This window comes from Anomaloglossus baeobatrachus, chromosome 8 (assembly GCF_048569485.1).
Source record: "Anomaloglossus baeobatrachus isolate aAnoBae1 chromosome 8, aAnoBae1.hap1, whole genome shotgun sequence".
In the NCBI taxonomy this organism is placed as follows: Eukaryota; Metazoa; Chordata; class Amphibia; order Anura; family Aromobatidae; genus Anomaloglossus; species Anomaloglossus baeobatrachus.
In genome coordinates, this window is record NC_134360.1 from 163,015,458 (window position 1) to 163,036,609 (window position 21,152).

Sequence of the window (21,152 nt, forward strand, 5' to 3'; positions counted from 1 at the left end):
TAGTATCCGAACTACAATATGCAAGCTCAAATCTTTTTAAAAGTATATAGGATACATATATAACTGGAAATTACAATAGCAGTAGCTTAGTGCAAATTTAGATCTCATTCATAATAGAAGTGCATATGTAATTGAAAAGCACAATAGCGGTTTAAAAATCCCAAAACACAGTATAATAAGGGCTGAAATAAAGCGTCACTTACAAGGGTCTGTCTGGTCCTGCCACTCCGACGTACGTTTCATGTATAACTTCTTCAGGGAGCGCTCCCTGAAGAAGTTATACATAAAACGTACGTCAGAGTGGCAGGACCAGACAGACTCTTGTAAATGACGCTTTATTTCAGCCCTTATTATACTGTGTTTTGGGATTTTCAAACCGCTATTGTGCTTTTCAATTACATATGCACTTCTTCTATTATGAATGAGATCTAAATTTGCACTAAGCTACTGCTATTGTAATTTCCAGCTATATATGTATCCTATATACTTTTAAAAAGATTTTAGCTTGCATATTATAGTTCGGATACTACCTGGTTTGCACTCAGCACTTTTTATTATATTAGGTTCCTTGGTGTCCTAATGTGATTAGCATATTGCACTTTATTAAATTATTCTATATCGGTTTTCTATTGAATCTAATTTATTTATTCACTAGCACCTTATTACCATAACAATATTATTATTTATAATATTGTATGAATTATTCTATGATAACCTTATAATTTAATTAATTTATAGTGCAAATCAGTGTATTACCCTTTCTACATATAGCACCTCTACGAATTGTGCCCTTTTTTATACAGCAGGCTGTCATGCTTGTCACTTTTTCTTGCTATTTATTACTGGCCTTTGCACTTTATATATTACTATTTGGTTTATAAATTTGTTTATATTAATTGGGCAATAACCTCTTAGCATTGAACGTTATATTGGCTTTTGCTGGTCCTCTACACCTGCTTGACCACTTTCCATTTTTTAATCTCTTGTATTTTTATTGTATTCTATGTGCTAAAGATAATTATTATTTGGCCATATACTGTGTTCTGGTTACATATTTAAAACTGCAAACTGCACAGCTCCAATATGAAGTGTATATATTTTGTGTATTTGTACCATGATAATAACACCATAGCATATTATTCCAGTATTATGGGCACTTGCTACATCTGTGACATTAATAGGGGCTAACAGGTTTTTTGTGAACCAATTCAAAAGAAATAGACCTTAGTTGTTCCCCACTGGAGATACTTTTGTGAACAAGTAGCATCAGTTGGGTTATAACATTCTAGACTAAACCTTGTCACTAGGGTGAAAACCACTTTACATGCAGTTAGCGCTAGGGTAGAAGTAATATCAAGTTTTCATGTTTTAGTACAATTTTCACCTTAGATATGTCCGTTTAGATATGATTCATGACCTACATAATATTGGGTACCTCTGCTCTACATGATAGCCTGAACATAAATGACTTGTGTCCATCTACCCCCAGGTGACCTACATTTGTACACTGTAGGTCATCTCCTATTGTCCTACTGTGCAACCAAGTTTTTTTTCACAATCCTTATATTTGGTATCACTAAAATAGGGAATATGTTATGAACATACAAATCTTGGGAAACAATCTGCAGTTATTATGGTTACATGTAATTGTCCTCACTCTTGTATTATGAAGAATACATCTGGTGCTTCTTATCTTTGTTGTTGTTTTCTTTGTATGTACCATGTGTTTCATCAGTCATTGAGTGTAATATGGACAATCTTTACAATAAAGCTACTAATACTACTGTAAGAGTTTAGATAAAAAGTAGCTGGTAGCAAATATCTAATATCATATAATAAATATATTATGCACTGTACAACGAATAACCAATGTTGACCTCATTTTGTCTTAATACTGAAGTATCAGCATTTCCAATTTGTAAGGTCCTACTCATAGTTCATTTATTCATGTCCTATTGAGATTAACCTGCATGAACAGTAAAAAAAAATCTTTTTTTTTCCCGTTACATTGGGGCAAGGCAAATTGTTTAGTTCAAGGACTGTTGTTCCATACTCGTCCCAAGTTCAGATTTACATTAACGCAATGATTTCCAATGCCTAGAGGAAGAGAAAGAACTCTTCAAATGTATAAAATGTGTGAATTTTGCACTTGTTTGGTTGGATACCAATATGAATTTATGCCTCCAGCAAGTTAAAAGGGGTTGTCCACTACTTTTACATAGATGGCCTATTCTTATGATTGGTCATCAATGTCTGATCAGCCAAGGTCTGACACCTGGCACCCCACCAATCATTTGTTCTTGGTGCCGGTGGCCAAAAATGCACAGTTTGGGAGCTGCCCTGTCAACTGATAGTGGCCAGGTACTGCACATCCACCTCCCTTTCAAAGCAATAGGAGGCAGATGTGCAATACCTTGCCGCGGCCGCTATCAGATGATGGGGCAGCTTTGGAACTGAGCATTTATGGCCACCTGCTGCCGTCGTTGATATCAGGATAAGCTGAAAGGCAGGAGTGCCAGGTGTCAGACCCCAGCCGATCAGACATTGATGACCTATCCTAAGGATAAATGTAAAACTTGTGGACAACCTCTTTGATATTTTGAGTTTACATTGGCCATATAAGGCCTCATTCACATGTACTTTTCTGGTATGCGTGGTATCTGTGAAAAAAATGGATAAATATAACATGGCGATCTTCACATGTCCATGTTTTCAAAAGAATCATGTGTCCTTGTGAACCACGTGGAGACATGTCCATTTTTTCTGGCAGCAGAGATGACAAGGGTTAATACAAGTCTATGGGTCTGTAAAAAAACATGTACAGTACACGATGACATCCATGCTCCATCTGGTGCCACACTGATGGGAAACACTAAAGACACTAGTACCAGTTTTTTATATACTTATTTTTACTGACATGTGAAGGAGAAGGCCTAAGCCATGTTGTAAGCAAGGTGACTGTCAACTGCTCAGACATGCTGTTTTGCTGTAAAAGGACATGGATTTAACTGTTAATAGTCATGAAGTTTTGTGGATAAAACTACTGTTTGGGTGCAAAAGTACACTACAATTTACCAATTAATTTGAATCATGTTTGGTCCACATATTGGTACCACACTCAGATGTCATCCCCTCGGGCTACAAAAAATCACAGACATGTGAATAGCCCCATAGATTATCACAAGTACGAATGCTTTCCGTGAAAGCAATGGATAGCACTCGTACATGAAAATAGGAAGAGTGGGGACTTATTGTACACAGTATTTTGGATAACAGTCTTGTGCAGGGCATGTCAGAGCGATATCCTGGCTCTGTTAAGAAGGTCCCTAAAGATGGGCTTATACCTTATGGTACTGAATAGAAAAATTACATAAAAAATATACGGTGGTGCCAACTGGATACATACAGTACAATGGAGTAAGGCAAAGAATAATTACCTAAAGAAAACAAAATATGAACACATGTTCACAGAGACAAACACGGCCATCACTTTTGTACACATACAATAAAACACATTAATTAGGGAACATACAGGAAAAACGTTGTGGCCTCCATTGACTGCTTCAATACAAAATTGGGAATTTCTCCATAGATCACATCCACTTTTTAGGTTTTAACAACCTGATGTTTTTTCTTGTCAGTGGTATCTCTTTTGTAGTCAGCAAATTAATATCACAAACTGGTTACTTGCTCATGGGCTCAACACATTAATAGAGTCTGTGTGATTAATAGACCAAATAATTGTCCATCGTTATGACTTATTAGTAGAGGCTGCTCCAGGGTTTAATAATTACAGATAATTAGACCTGCCATCTAGCTATTCAGCGATATGATAAAGGAGTAATGGGACGACTCCGCTGATTAACCCTTTTATATCTCTCATGGTGATAATTAATATCTTACAGGATTGAAACTAAGTCCTTACTCCGTTCCGACAAATATAAACTACTGAGGTGCGTAAAACCCTGGACTTTCCAAAATATCAGCCAACTAGTTTATTTCTATATGTACAGTATACATTACATATATACAGTATGTATTCAGAAGAATAATATTAGCCATCAACTTACTGATAGAGGAAAAAAAATTCTGATGTGTTGTTGACTAGTCTTCTTGTCGTTACTCATATGGTTTAGGCTTTACCTAACTTACAACTTCCCAGACTCAAAATATTTAAAACTATATATTATATAGACTTCTAAAGTTGATGTGAAATCTATTAAAAGGTATCAAATATAAAGATTTCATAAAATATACTACTTCTCATAAAGAATTTTACTTAAATTAACAGATGCGTCATATATTTTATTTAAGTATCATTACTTATTAATCACTATTCTAATGAAATAGTTTAGATGCAAGAGAAGACAGAACACAATAGATGTTCAGTTTTCCATCTTACATCTCGGCATATAGAAGGAGTCTACAGTAATACTGTTAGAAAAGGAGGCTGATATTTTAGTGGTAAAGTTGTAATAATGGCTCAAATTAATACGTTAAATGTTTATAGTCTTGGGGAAACCGATGTTTCATTTACATAAACTCTATAAATATTAATTTACCTTTCTACCTTAGATGGGATATCCACTAATTGAACATACCCTTCTTAAATGTTTCATTCCCCCTTGTAAAATAAAAAACATCTTAAAATAACCTCCCATACTGGTGCCATTCCAGTGATGTCTATGATAGGTCTCCCGAGACTCACATGGCAGTTTTATGCTATGTGAGCCCTACATCCAATAATTTTTCACTATTGAGCTTGAGAGCGCATATACCTCCATCGGATGTTCAAGATTCGTCCAAAGGAAGGGAGAGCACAAAAACCCGGCCACTGATTGGTTGCGGGCTTCACGCAGCATAAATATGTCATGTAAGTTTCGATAGACCCTGCCCTGACATTGCTGGAATGGCACTGGTTCGGGAGGGAAGTATAAGGTATCTTTAATTTACATGGGGGATACAGTATTTAAGAAGGGGTTTGCCTAGTTATGGACAATCCCTTTAAGGACTGTGAGTATATCTACATAATGCAAATGATCTGCTTAATATGCAGAGTTATAATCTGTGTTTTTCAATGTTGATCACTCGTTGAATACTTTTTAAGTGAATTCCAATCCCTTCTCTTTTGTAATCCATCCTACACCATTGTGATTGACATGTCTTGCAAATATGCTTTCTTTAAATGTCAGACTGTCATGTGTATGGTAGGTTCCCAGGCACCACAGTATGCTGGCAAAACATGTAATCACAAAGCATACACAAAATAAATAACTGACAAACAAAAAAAAGGCTATGAAAAGAAAAGTAGACACTGCCAACCAGTAGGAAAAATTATGAAAGTAAGCAAATCAAGAAAATGAGCAACAGATCATTGAAAGGTGAGCAAGGGAGCTTGTGTGGTAGGCAAGTTGAGTTGCAATTCACACATCACCATCTGTTTTAATGATGTGAAAAAGTGTGACATTGAAGAGCACCTGGTGTCCATTGTTCCAGGCATAGAGAGCACGGTCCCGAGCATTGTAATCCAGCATGGATATATGAAAGTACTGATTGTGGAAGGGGATGTCCATGTACTCATATGAAGAGGTCTTGGTTGAGTATGAGTAGTAGACCTTGGCACCAGTGAGATGGTTGTTGGTGACATACAATGTGCCACAAATCATGAAGGATTCTCCAGCACTCCTTTTGGGATATCCTGTACTCCAGCTCTTAACAACTTCTAATGTGTCCTGTCGAAGCTGGCTTACAACAATATTTCCAGCATTCTGGTTAGTAGCATAAACAGCCCAGAGCCCAAACTCATCAGCCATTAAGTCGATGTCAGAATAACCACCCCACGTGTAAGGATAGACATTGTTGAAACCGGCATTGTCCAAGCTACGCTGGGCCAGGATTTTCCCTGTATTGAAGCTGTACTTGATGATTATGTTGCTCTGATACTTGTTGAAGAAGAGTGAACCATTGTAGACCAGGTGACTAGTGCCAGCCCATTTAACTGGTAAGGTGTAAGTCCTGGATTCAGCTCCTGTGACAAAATCTGCCAGTGACTTATACTCCCGAACTATTTTGCTTGTTGTGAATCCTTCCATATACCAAACCTACCAAGAGAATAGACACATTCCTAATTAACTTATTCTTCAACATAGAATTTCATTTTTTTCTTTTATTTACATATAGATGACAGTTTAAAACATGATTAATAATATGCAAATCATTAAAAACCTTGCAATGCTTTCTATTTGCTTTTTAGTTCAGTGATCTCATATTATACAAGACATAATTGAGCAGAGCAATATGTGAACAATATTAAAATGCTTCAAAGTATAGTGCAAACTTGTGAATCCTCACAGCATGGGCACTTTGTGCTTCAAGTATTCTCTGTTGCCAGCACCAGGAGCAGCAAGCATATAAATGCATGTATTTGACTTGCATACATGTGGTCACATGCCAACTCGATGGGTGTGTGACGCCCTGGCAAAACCAGGTAGTCACAGATAGGCCCCTGCACAACACCCGTCCCTCACTTAGGAAACACACAGCCGACCTGAAACTCTAGGCCCCCCCCCCTTAGGGAAAGACAGACACACCAGTGGGTCGGACCAGGTGGTTGGACACGCCCACCCAGGGGTCTAGACATCCCGGGGTGGGAAAACAAGCAGTTAAGCTTTAGTTCAGTTTGGAGTTCAAGTGGAGAGGAGTGTGGGCTGGAGCTAGGTGTAGCTCCAGCAGAGGTAGTTCAAGTTAAATGGTGCCAGGGTAGGAGCCCTGGTACCTTTGGCTAGGTGGCAGACGCTGTTCTCTGTCAGCAGGAAACGGAAAGACGGCTCGGCAGAACCGAGGTGGACCGGGACAGGGTTGTAGCCCGCCGGTACCGACACAGGGAACCGACCCTGAAACCAGAGCACAAAAGGGGGGTACTCAGACCCTGAAGCCAGGACCGGAAACCAGCGGCCTGGTTAATTCACCGATTAAGGCCAGGACTAGAGGTCCTGCCCCACCCAAAGTCCCTAATAGAAGACAACAGCCCACCGATAGGGATAGGAGGTCATCGCCAGGGCCCATAGATCCCATGGGCCAGCATCTGTGGGCACGGCTCCTTAGGCCACATCCAGCCGGGAGCGGACTCTTGAGTTCCAGACTAGGAAGTCCACCTTACACAAAGTCAGTGCAAAGGAAAAGGATAGAGACTACCCGCTTGGGTGGGCGATCCGAATGCAACCGGCCGCGGCGCCGGCCACCAGCACCTTGGTTTACCAAAGACTTGTGTGATTCATTGACTGTGAGTAATCAAACATCCCCTTGCCATCGCTATACCCTGCACGAAGACACAGGGTCCCGGGGCAACCATCCCTACCCATAGAGGGGTTAACATCTAGCTGCCACGACATCTCTCCAGGGTGCCCATAACAGCAGCGGTGGTGTCCTATCTCACCACACACCGTGGGTGGCATCACGAACTTAATACGGCCTAGCCCATACATCTATGCCCCCCCTTTTATTCAGCGTGTCCGCGAGACTCCCGGATCCAGAGACCCTGGAGCCACCACCCCAGAAGGCCCGGATCCGAGCAGCGGCGGCTGCTGGCAAGGGGGCGGCAAAGGTGCGGCCTCCCTCAATGCAAATGTATTGAGCAAGGCAGGATACAGTCTAGTTGAAATGTGACTGAAGTATGCAAAGTGCACACTTGTACTCACATGAACGTCTGGTGCCGACATTAAGGAATCCTCACAGCGCTGAATGCGCTCGCTGTAAGTATTGACAAGTATGCAGTCACATGGAGACACTGCAGACTTGTAGCCTAAAGTCGGACAACCCTTTTAATGCATTTTTCTTTTTTGGTAATTATACCAATACATACACGATTGTTTTTCTCAGATGCTACAGGATCTGTCATCCAAGCTCCAAACCGTGGTCCAGATGCCTTTACTGTAACAGGTCCACTAATCTTCATCAGCTTTCCACATGCTAGAACAAAAAAGATAATCATGAACACAAGATATGTGAATTACTTGAAATTATTTCCTCTCTGGAGAGGCTATTTTCACACCCAAATATTTTGGTATGCTAAATAATTAAGATTTCCCTCCGCCAAATTTAAACACCCTTGACCAATCCCAGAAAAAGAACCCCATAACATTATCCTCTACCAAACGTTACACTTGTCACAATTAAGTCAGGCAGGTAATGTTCTCCTGACATTTGCCAAATCCAGATTTATCTATCAGACTGCCAGAAATAGAAGCGTGATTTGTTGTTACTTCACAAAACGTGTTTCAATTTCTCCAGAATCCAGTGGTGACTTTTTTTTACCACCATTTCATTCAAAAGTTGGCATTGTGCTTAGTGCTATAATTTCCTGTCATGAAACACCAGGTGAAAAGTTTTGCGCTTTTATGAATACAATAAAAGGTTTGGAATCTGCAGTTATTTGGTCAGCAAAGTATTCGCACCGTTTATGCACTAAGGTCCTCTTCACTCGATGACCCCGCTCTATAAATCTATATGGTCTGCCACTTCCTGGCTGATTTGCAGTGGTTCCTATATGCTTCTGTAATGACTCAAAAGGGGCCATTACAAATGTTTCTACATTCATACTGTAGAGCAATAGTTTCTGCTTTGATGTATTTCTCGGTGTCATTCTGTCTGATTCAATTTAAGTTATTACTCTAATACCAGTGGAGACCAGCCGCGGGAAGTAAAGGTCAACAAGGGACTGTATTAGAGGATGTCTGATCAACATCCTCTACAGTCTGGCCACTATGGTGATCATAGAAAGTCACTGGAAAAGACAAAAAGGCACAGATGGGGTCTTATCTTAATGGCAAGTGTAATACAAAGTATGCTCAGATACACTCACCTCTAGGGGTGTGAAGGTCACAACCACCGTAAACGTATAAACCACGTAGGCTGATGCACACCCAGCTACTGCAACATAGTATTGAAATAGAGAAAGGGTTAACCGAGCTGCCGTGGAGAAAATCAGGAGATGAACCCAAAGATAATATCTTTGTGATTTTTAATTTTCAGAGTCTTTGCTGACTCCTTCATCAGGTGAAAAATCACTGATGTACAGTAATAGTGATAAGCAAAGACTGTGAAAAGAGTTAAAAATTAAAAATCACAAAGATATTATCTTTGGGTTCATCTTCTGATTTTCTCCATGGCAGCGTGGTTAACCCTTTCTCTCTTCCAATTCTATCCCATTATGGTGACCAGAGAGCGTTGGCAGTTGGCAGCTAGAGGTGAGAAACAGCCCCAACTAGAGGATAAGGAGCAGGGTACAAGGGCTGCAAGAATTGAGTACCTTGCCAGACTGTTTTTCCAGAAAAATAAAGGTATTTTCCTGCGGGGTATCTAAATACAGAATCCAGACTGGTCTGCACACTGGTTAGTTGCACTCAGGTATAACCCTAAAGCTACAGAGCCTATCACAGCAACACCAACCCTCAAGTATAGATTTGCTAGGTCAGAGTATCAGTCCAATTGCCACCCAGTCCGAATTTTTATGAAAATACAGTGTTGTGGATAAATGTGGAAGAAGCTGTGACTATTGATCTATGACCAAGTAAACCATTTGAGCTTTTTACACAAAGGTCTAGACTGCCTTCTTCCTTCCTACCTAATGCTAAGTCATCTAGATGTAGCTTGTGAATGGCCCTAGAGCATCAGGAACCGGATAGGAGCACCATGACACCCCAAACTGCACAACACCGCAGAACAGCCATACCACCGCTCGGCAGTTCAGCCTGGGCCTAATAGTGCCTCCTGACCCCATTTACCCGGGTGTGATACTTTCACTTCACAATAACACCACTCACAACTAATCACAGAATATTTATTAGGGGAGACATTCATGAACTGACTTGATGCAACATTGGCATCCTCTTACTGTACCATGCTTGTATTCATTGAGCTCTGTAGAATGAGACATTCTTTCACAAATGTTTCTGAAGGCATTTAGGAATATTTTTTTTTCTACCTGTAGCAATGAGACTGAATAATAGTAGTCAAATCAATGGCTAAGAGGTTTGTCTCGAAACTGTTATCTTTGTAATGTCTACATATACAGCGGGTGAAATAAGTATTGAACATGTCACCAATTTTCTAAGTAAATATATTTCTAAAGGTGCTATTGACATTAATTTCTCACCAGATTTTGGTAACAACCCATCCCACCCAGGAAAAAAAATTAAACTATAGATGTCCATAAATTGAGTTATGTGTAATAATTAGATACAACACGCAGAAAAGTATTGAACACATGAAGAAAGAGAAGTGCAAAAAGCCATTGAAAGTCATGACACCAGCTTAAATTTATGAGTAATTAGAAACCAATCCTGCAACTTTGTGAAAATATCAGCTGGTTCAACTGATGACGTATAAAAAGATGTTTTATTACCAAGGTGCCACACAAGAAACATCTCATGATGGGTAAAACCAATGAGTTGTCTCAAGACTTTTGCAACCTTAGTTTTGCAAAACATACCCATGGCATTGGTTACAGAAGACTTTCTAAACTACTGAATGTTCCAGTAAGTACAGTTGGAGCCAAAATAAAACAAAGTGAAAAGAACATTTCAACATAAACAGGTCATGGCCAGGTGGTTCCCACAAGATTTCAGACAGAGGAGTGAAGAAAATTATCAGAAGAGTTGTCCAGGAGGAAAGAGCCACCTGTGTAGAGCTACAGAAAGACTTGAAATCACTAGGTACAATTGTTTGAAAGAAAACAATAAGTAATGAACTCAACCGCCATGGCCTTACCATGCAAAACTCCATTGCTGAACAAAAAGCATGTTCAAACATGTGTAAAGTTTTGTGAACAACACTTAGACAAGTTTGAATAATACTGGGAGACTATAGTCTGGTCAGATGAGATCAAAATTGAAGTCTTTGGATGTCATAATATATATCATGTTTGGAGGCCAAAAGGCACTGCATATACTGGCAAAAAAACAAAAGTAGAAGTGGAACATCATGGTGTGGGGCTGATCTTCAGCATACAGCACTGGCAAACTTGACATGATTGAAGGAAAGATGAACAGACAAATGCACCGAGTCATGATCCCAAACACACAGTCAAGGAAACTCACAATTGGTTTGAGAAAAAGAAAATTAAGCTGCTAGAATGGCCTAGCCATTCACCTGACCTGAATCCAATAGTAAATTTATGGAAGGGACTAAAGTTCAAAGTTCCTAGTTGGAGCCCATTGAACCTTCAGGATTTGAAGAGTGTTCATGTGGAAGAATGGACCAAAATCCCACCTGAGCAATGCATTCCTCTAGTTTCTCTATACAGAAGGTGTCTTGAAGCTGTCATCACCAACAAAGGATTTTGAACAAAGTATCAAATACATTTAGGTAAGCGTGTTCTTTTTACTTCTGTCATTTCTCATCATTACACATCCCTAAATTTATGGACATCTATGGTTTGATTTCTTTGCCTTTGTCGATTGATGGATTGTTACTGACATTGGGTGCAAAATTAATGTCAATAGCACTTTCAAAAACATATTTACTGAAAAAATGATTGACGTGTTTAATACTTATTTCAACTGCTGTACATCTTAGGTATAAATCCTTTTTAAACATCGTACATATACATACACTTTTTTTTTAAAAAAAAACAACTTGTACAGCACCATGTGTTATTAATATATTGTTTTCATGATTGTGTTTTTTGTCATTTTTATGGTGTTTTGCTCTCTGCTGATTTAAAATGCAGAGCTTGCTGTAATGATAATTAATGCCAAAACTAATGTGGTTATCAGAGCACCTTCTGAATAAGAATACAGACATTTGCATTCACTAATATTAGTTGCTAGCCGTAAAATAACACATCAGCAAAAGAACCCTGAAGATGTCCCGCATGGACACGGCCTTACATACATGGCAGCTTTGAAATCATCACCACAGGCAGCAAGTCAAACAAGACATTGCTTATTGTTTGTCCTTTTCCCCATGGGCCGCCAGTAATAGAGAATAATTTGTGTAAAATAATACTGATTATCTGAGAGGCTGTTTTCATTTGCAGCAGAGACTCCCCACATTTCTCTGTGAACACGCAAGCGGGCTGAGCGCAGCAGCATAGCACTATAATGATTAAATTGCAGTTTATTATTATTATTTTTTTTTAGACCTAATCACATCATCTGAATTCCTTGGTAAAGTTATACCCCTAACCTTTCTCTTTTATAAAATGCATTTCTACCCTTCATAAAAACAACCGATATTTAGAAAATATATGCCTTTCAAACAATCACTTATAACCATTAAACACTTATTCTCCCACTGAGTACAGAAATTAAGCAGGCATGTCTATTTTATTACAGCAGGATTTCTATTTCTTCCGTGTCTTTAGCATACATGCCAAATTTTTAATGCAATTTCACAGGAGAGCAATCATAACTGTTCAATATAGGCAGAAAATGAACCCTTTAGCCATATTTTCTTTACATTCCCTAATGCTAAATGCAAAATAAATTCAATAACTTGACAGCTAAAAAGTCTTCTCTCTGTAAAGTTTAAAATGGCCCTGGCCAAAAACTGATGCTCTAGCAGGATACAGCTAAACCCCCACTAAGTGGAGACATCACAGGTGCAGGAAAAGCACATCACACACACACCTTCATGGAATGGAGGGGAGGTGACTGCTAGATGATAAAACTGCACACAAGTGGCTTGCATAGAGCGCTGTTCACATGCAGATGACACAGTCACAAACCCGCAGCCTATTAGGTAACGCCCTTCTATTAGATCAGGCGGGCTGCCAAGCCGTACTCCACTGTATATCATGCACGGACAGACACTCTACAATGCAAGGCCCAACAGAAAGGGGCCTGGCTGTATCCTGTACAAACAAAAAAATATGAGGTTTTTGTTGGTATTTATGGCCATAAAACGTAAGCCCACACCCTCGTCAAGGGACCTCATGTCTGTAGGTCCCTACACTAAATATAAAAAAAGCAACAATAAGAGGATAATGTCCTCCAAAAATCAAGTATTACTCACAGCAAGTTGGGCTGCAGTGTGTACATCGCCCTGGCCAAAAACTGATGCTCTAGCAGGATACAGCTAAACCCCCACTAAGTGGAGACATCACAGGTGCAGGAAAAGCACATCACACACACACCTTCATGGAATGGAGGGGAGGTGACTGCTAGATGATAAAACTGCACACAAGTGGCTTGCATAGAGCGCTGTTCACATGCAGATGACACAGTCACAAACCCGCAGCCTATTAGGTAACGCCCTTCTATTAGATCAGGCGGGCTGCCAAGCCGTACTCCACTGTATATCATGCACGGACAGACACTCTACAATGCAAGGCCCAACAGAAAGGGGCCTGGCTGTATCCTGTACAAACAAAAAAATATGAGGTTTTTGTTGGTATTTATGGCCATAAAACGTAAGCCTACACCCTCGTCAAGGGACCTCATGTCTGTAGGTCCCTACACTAAATATAAAAAAAAGCAACAATAAGAGGATAATGTCCTCCAAAAATCAAGTATTACTCACAGCAAGTTGGGCTGCAGTGTGTACATCGCCCTGGCCAAAAACTGATGCTCTAGCAGGATACAGCTAAACCCCCACTAAGTGGAGACATCACAGGTGCAGGAAAAGCACATCACACACACACCTTCATGGAATGGAGGGGAGGTGACTGCTAGATGATAAAACTGCACACAAGTGGCTTGCATAGAGCGCTGTTCACATGCAGATGACACAGTCACAAACCCGCAGCCTATTAGGTAACGCCCTTCTATTAGATCAGGCGGGCTGCCAAGCCGTACTCCACTGTATATCATGCACGGACAGACACTCTACAATGCAAGGCCCAACAGAAAGGGGCCTGGCTGTATCCTGTACAAACAAAAAAATATGAGTGCAGTTTTATCATCTAGCAGTCACCTCCCCTCCATTCCATGAAGGTGTGTGTGTGATGTGCTTTTCCTGCACCTGTGATGTCTCCACTTAGTGGGGGTTTAGCTGTATCCTGCTAGAGCATCAGTTTTTGGCCAGGGCGATGTACACACTGCAGCCCAACTTGCTGTGAGTAATACTTGATTTTTGGAGGACATTATCCTCTTATTGTTGCTTTTTTTTATATTTAGTGTAGGGACCTACAGACATGAGGTCCCTTGACGAGGGTGTAGGCTTACGTTTTATGGCCATAAATACCAACAAAAACCTCATATTTTTTTGTTTGTACAGGATACAGCCAGGCCCCTTTCTGTTGGGCCTTGCATTGTAGAGTGTCTGTCCGTGCATGATATACAGTGGAGTACGGCTTGGCAGCCCGCCTGATCTAATAGAAGGGCGTTACCTAATAGGCTGCGGGTTTGTGACTGTGTCATCTGCATGTGAACAGCGCTCTATGCAAGCCACTTGTGTGCAGTTTTATCATCTAGCAGTCACCTCCCCTCCATTCCATGAAGGTGTGTGTGTGATGTGCTTTTCCTGCACCTGTGATGTCTCCACTTAGTGGGGGTTTAGCTGTATCCTGCTAGAGCATCAGTTTTTGGCCAGGGCGATGTACACACTGCAGCCCAACTTGCTGTGAGTAATACTTGATTTTTGGAGGACATTATCCTCTTATTGTTGCTTTTTTTTATATTTAGTGTAGGGACCTACAGACATGAGGTCCCTTGACGAGGGTGTAGGCTTACGTTTTATGGCCATAAATACCAACAAAAACCTCATATTTTTTTGTTTGTACAGGATACAGCCAGGCCCCTTTCTGTTGGGCCTTGCATTGTAGAGTGTCTGTCCGTGCATGATATACAGTGGAGTACGGCTTGGCAGCCCGCCTGATCTAATAGAAGGGCGTTACCTAATAGGCTGCGGGTTTGTGACTGTGTCATCTGCATGTGAACAGCGCTCTATGCAAGCCACTTGTGTGCAGTTTTATCATCTAGCAGTCACCTCCCCTCCATTCCATGAAGGTGTGTGTGTGATGTGCTTTTCCTGCACCTGTGATGTCTCCACTTAGTGGGGGTTTAGCTGTATCCTGCTAGAGCATCAGTTTTTGGCCAGGGCGATGTACACACTGCAGCCCAACTTGCTGTGAGTAATACTTGATTTTTGGAGGACATTATCCTCTTATTGTTGCTTTTTTTATATTTAGTGTAGGGACCTACAGACATGAGGTCCCTTGACGAGGGTGTAGGCTTACGTTTTATGGCCATAAATACCAACAAAAACCTCATATTTTTTTGTTTGTACAGGATACAGCCAGGCCCCTTTCTGTTGGGCCTTGCATTGTAGAGTGTCTGTCCGTGCATGATATACAGTGGAGTACGGCTTGGCAGCCCGCCTGATCTAATAGAAGGGCGTTACCTAATAGGCTGCGGGTTTGTGACTGTGTCATCTGCATGTGAACAGCGCTCTATGCAAGCCACTTGTGTGCAGTTTTATCATCTAGCAGTCACCTCCCCTCCATTCCATGAAGGTGTGTGTGTGATGTGCTTTTCCTGCACCTGTGATGTCTCCACTTAGTGGGGGTTTAGCTGTATCCTGCTAGAGCATCAGTTTTTGGCCAGGGCGATGTACACACTGCAGCCCAACTTGCTGTGAGTAATACTTGATTTTTGGAGGACATTATCCTCTTATTGTTGCTTTTTTTATATTTAGTGTAGGGACCTACAGACATGAGGTCCCTTGACGAGGGTGTAGGCTTACGTTTTATGGCCATAAATACCAACAAAAACCTCATATTTTTTTGTTTGTACAGGATACAGCCAGGCCCCTTTCTGTTGGGCCTTGCATTGTAGAGTGTCTGTCCGTGCATGATATACAGTGGAGTACGGCTTGGCAGCCCGCCTGATCTAATAGAAGGGCGTTACCTAATAGGCTGCGGGTTTGTGACTGTGTCATCTGCATGTGAACAGCGCTCTATGCAAGCCACTTGTGTGCAGTTTTATCATCTAGCAGTCACCTCCCCTCCATTCCATGAAGGTGTGTGTGTGATGTGCTTTTCCTGCACCTGTGATGTCTCCACTTAGTGGGGGTTTAGCTGTATCCTGCTAGAGCATCAGTTTTTGGCCAGGGCGATGTACACACTGCAGCCCAACTTGCTGTGAGTAATACTTGATTTTTGGAGGACATTATCCTCTTATTGTTGTTTTTTTTATATTTAGTGTAGGGACCTACAGACATGAGGTCCCTTGACGAGGGTGTAGGCTTACGTTTTATGGCCATAAATACCAACAAAAACCTCATATTTTTTTGTTTGTACAGGATACAGCCAGGCCCCTTTCTGTTGGGCCTTGCATTGTAGAGTGTCTGTCCGTGCATGATATACAGTGGAGTACGGCTTGGCAGCCCGCCTGATCTAATAGAAGGGCGTTACCTAATAGGCTGCGGGTTTGTGACTGTGTCATCTGCATGTGAACAGCGCTCTATGCAAGCCACTTGTGTGCAGTTTTATCATCTAGCAGTCACCTCCCCTCCATTCCATGAAGGTGTGTGTGTGATGTGCTTTTCCTGCACCTGTGATGTCTCCACTTAGTGGGGGTTTAGCTGTATCCTGCTAGAGCATCAGTTTTTGGCCAGGGCGATGTACACACTGCAGCCCAACTTGCTGTGAGTAATACTTGATTTTTGGAGGACATTATCCTCTTATTGTTGCTTTTTTTATATTTAGTGTAGGGACCTACAGACATGAGGTCCCTTGACGAGGGTGTAGGCTTACGTTTTATGGCCATAAATACCAACAAAAACCTCATATTTTTTTGTTTGTACAGGATACAGCCAGGCCCCTTTCTGTTGGGCCTTGCATTGTAGAGTGTCTGTCCGTGCATGATATACAGTGGAGTACGGCTTGGCAGCCCGACTGATCTAATAGAAGGGCGTTACCTAATAGGCTGCGGGTTTGTGACTGTGTCATCTGCATGTGAACAGCGCTCTATGCAAGCCACTTGTGTGCAGTTTTATCATCTAGCAGTCACCTCCCCTCCATTCCATGAAGGTGTGTGTGTGATGTGCTTTTCCTGCACCTGTGATGTCTCCACTTAGTGGGGGTTTAGCTGTATCCTGCTAGAGCATCAGTTTTTGGCCAGGGCGATGTACACACTGCAGCCCAACTTGCTGTGAGTAATACTTGATTTTTGGAGGACATTATCCTCTTATTGTTGCTTTTTTTAAAGTTTAAAATGGGTTCAATAAGAATAATGCCATTAAATACTTGTTTTCTAAGAATTTAATGTGATAAATGTCTTTTTTGGTTCCAAAACATACAACCTCTGCTGCATAGTTGTACGGCAGCAGCAGATGTTGTCAATCCCACACACCCCTTATCCAGTTCTGTGCAGTTATTGGCTTTGGCTGGAGATCACTGAGGTCAGTGCTGCCTCACACTCTGACACTGCAGCTTATCATTACATGGCTGTGTTTTTCTTACCTTCTCTTACTGTCACGCTACTTCTTATTTTCTTTTACTGTGTAATTACCTGTATGATACTGAGCCACAGGTTCAGGGGTAGAACTATAGCCCTAAGGCTGAGGCCACACGGGGATTACAGCGAGTCTTCGCATGACACTTGGCTTATGCTTGCAGCACAGCAAGAGCAGAGAAAAATGCTGAATTTCTGCTGAATAGGAGTCCAGGATATAATGAACTGAAAGCCGCAAATAGATAAATGAAGCTGAACTGTACTCCGACGCGTGTTTCGGGGACTAATTCAGTCCCCTTCCTCAAGGATCCTTGAGGAAGTGGACCGAATTATTTGCGGCTTTCAGTGCCGCTGTTCTGTGATTATGTATGTATTCAACAAAGCTGTGTGTATCCAGCAGTGCTGTTAGTGTGCATGTATTCAGTAGAGCTGGTTGTGTGCCGCAGTGATGCGAGAGTGTATGTATTCAACAAAGCTGTGTGTATCCAGCAGCGGTGTTAGTGTGTATGTAGTCAGCAGCACTGATTGAGTGTCGCTGTGCTGTGAGTATGTACAGTATTTATTCAGCAGAGCTGTGTGTGTGCAGCAGTGCTGTGAATCTGTATGTATTCAACAGAGTTGTGTGTATCCAGCAGTGCTGTTAGTGTGTATATATTCAGCAGAGCTGTGTGTGCGGTAGTGCTGTGAGTGTGCATATATTAAACAGAGATGTGTGTGTAACAGTGCTGTGAGTGTGTATTTATTCAGCAGAGCTGTGTGTTTGCAGCAGTGCTGTCAGTGTGTATGTATGCATAAATACTGTGAGTGTGCAAATATATGCAGCAGTGCTGTATGAGTGTGTTTATGTATGCAGCAGTTCTGTGTGAGTGTGTTTATGTATGTAGCAGTGTTGTGTGAGTGTGTTTATGTATGCAGCAGTGCTGTGTGAGTGTATTTACATTTACAGCAGAGCTGCATGAGTGTGTGTATGTATTCAGCAGTGATGTGTGTGTGTGCATTTATCCAGCAAAGCTGTGTTTGTCCAACAGTGCTTATAGTAGAGCCGTGTGTGCAGCTGCAATGTGTGTATGCAATGTAGCACATATGTGTATGTGTATATATACAACAAAGATGAGTGTTTATATGTTTGCAGCTGAGCCTTCAGTGCAGCAGTGCTGTGAGCACAGTTTGAGTGAAATGCACATGCAACATATAAACACTAAGAGTATGATTTTTTTTATTAACCCCTACAAGTATTCACCCCACTAGCAAAATTTAAATTTGTAGGATATGCGTTTTTTCTGATTTCTAAACCTGGTGTGGATCTTACAGTTAAGTATATAGTATATGTCCCACCTGGTCTATGCAGCACTCAGGACAGGATGTCACACAGGGATGGTTAGGGTGGCATTAAATAGTTTTTTTCTTTATGGGGCCCTGTTTTGTCTACTTACGTTCCTGCAAAGTCTTTTTAATACATTTCACCAATCAATAAAGTATAGAGAATGCTCTATAGTATTCAACATTCTTATACTTACCAATGTCAAAATCAACCTCAAGGTTTTAATAAAATATATAATCTTTATTGAAATTATTAAAATTAAGACACCTGGTGGTAGTGAACAAACTTAACAGGAACAATAGAGGGAAAAGTTCATTGTACAAAGATTATAGTGGGATCCCTATAATGCCCTAAGGGATCTTGTTCCTACCTGACAATGGAGGGTATGACACCATAGCTTTTTGGGTACCCCCATTCCGCGTCGGCTATCCCTCTCTGTTTCCTGTCAATTTTTGTGAATTAATATATAGAGATATGATCTATAGGCTGCCAGAAGAGAATTGAGTCAAAGTGTGAATAATCATTTGACCCTTTAGTATCATACACATGTGTGGGAGTGTACAAATTACCAATACATACAGTCAGGGCCAGAAATATTTGGACAGTGACACAAGTTTTGTTATTTTAGCTGTTTACAAAAACATGTTCAGAAATACAATTATATATATAATATGGGCTGAAAGTGCACACTCCCAGCTGCAATATGAGAGTTTTCACATCCAAATCGGAGAAAGGGTTTAGGAATCATAGCTCTGTAATGCATAGCCTCCTCTTTTTCAAGGGACCAAAAGTAATTGGACAAGGGACTCTAAGGGCTGCAATTAACTCTGAAGGCGTCTCCCTGGTTAACCTGTAATCAATGAAGTAGTTAAAAGGTCTGGGGTTGATTACAGGTGTGTGGTTTTGCATTTGGAAGCTGTTGCTGTGACCAGACAACATGCGGTCTAAGGAACTCTCAATTGAGGTGAAGCAGAACATCCTGAGGCTGAAAAAAAAAGAAAAAATCCATCAGAGAGATAGCAGACATGCTTGGAGTAGCAAAATCCACAGTCGGGTACATTCTGAGAAAAAAGGAATTGACTGGTGAGCTTGGGAACTCAAAAAGGCCTGGGCGTTCACGGATGACAACAGTGGTGGATGATCGCCGCATACTTTCTTTGTGGAAGAAGAACCCGTTCACAACATCAACTGAAGTCCAGAACACTCTCAGTGAAGTAGGTGTATCTGTCTCTAAGTCAACAGTAAAGAGAAGACTCCATGAAAGTAAATACAAAGGGTTCACATCTAGATGCAAACCATTCATCAATTCCAAAAATAGACAGGCCAGAGTTAAATTTGCTGAAAAACACCTCATGAAGCCAGCTCAGTTCTGGAAAAGTATTCTATGGACAGATGAGACCAAGATCAACCTGTACCAGAATGATGGGAAGAAAAAAGTTTGGAGAAGAAAGGGAACGGCACATGATCCAAGGCACACCACATCCTCTGTAAAACATGGTGGAGGCAACGTGATGGCATGGACATGCATGGCTTTCAATGGCACTGGGTCACTTGTGTTTATTGATGACATAACAGCAGACAAGAGTAGCCGGATGAATTCTGAAGTGTACCGGGACATACTTTCAGCCCAAATTCAGCCAAATGCCGCAAAGTTGATCGGACGGCGCTTCATAGTACAGATGGACAATGACCCCAAGCATACAGCCAAAGCTACCCAGGAGTTCATGAGTGCAAAAAAGTGGAACATTCTGCAATGGCCAAGTCAATCACCAGATCTTAACCCAATTGAGCATGCATTTCACTTGCTCAAATCCAGACTTAAGACGAAAACACCCACAAACAAGCAAGACCTGAAGGCTGCGGCTGTAAAGGCCTGGCAAAGCATTAAGAAGGAGGAAACCCAGCGTTTGGTGATGTCCATGGGTTCCAGACTTAAGGCAGTGATTGCCTCCAAAGGATTCGCAACAAAATATTGAAAATAAAAATATTTTGTTTGGGTTTGGTTTATTTGTCCAATTACTTTTGACCTCCTAAAATGTGGAGTGTTTGTAAAGAAATGTGTACAATTCCTACAATTTCTATCAGATATTTTTGTTCAAACCTTCAAATTAAACATTACAATCTGCACTTGAATTCTGTTGTAGAGGTTTCATTTCAAATCCAATGTGGTGGCATGCAGAGCCCAACTCGCGAAAATTGTGTCACTGTCCAAATATTTCTGGACCTAACTGTAATCCAGGGATACATTCCAGAGAATATATAGAAATACTTCAACCAATGACTCAACATGTGTTTGAACTATCCCAGGGAGGTTATATGTATTTTCTCATTACTGTGAATAACATGAGATATATGTACATATAATACACTGATATCATGTATCAGTGTATTACGTGATACATGATTCTAGATTATGATCAACATTAATATAATGG

General features: G+C 41.0%; 1 protein-coding gene across 2 annotated transcripts in view; it reads right to left on the reverse strand.

Moving 5' to 3' along the window:
- Positions 1-1,008: 1,008 nt before the first annotated feature.
- Positions 1,009-21,152, reverse strand: part of OLFM3 (olfactomedin 3) — a 323,003-nt gene continuing 302,859 nt past the window's right edge. For both annotated transcript variants that reach the window (XM_075322197.1, XM_075322196.1), the window contains exons 5-6: positions 7,862-7,968; positions 1,009-6,101 (exon numbers count right to left, since the gene is read on the reverse strand). In XM_075322197.1, coding sequence (XP_075178312.1) covers positions 5,424-6,101; positions 7,862-7,968 — 785 coding nt within the window. In that variant the 3' untranslated portion in view covers positions 1,009-5,423. The remainder of the gene's footprint in view (positions 6,102-7,861; positions 7,969-21,152) is intronic.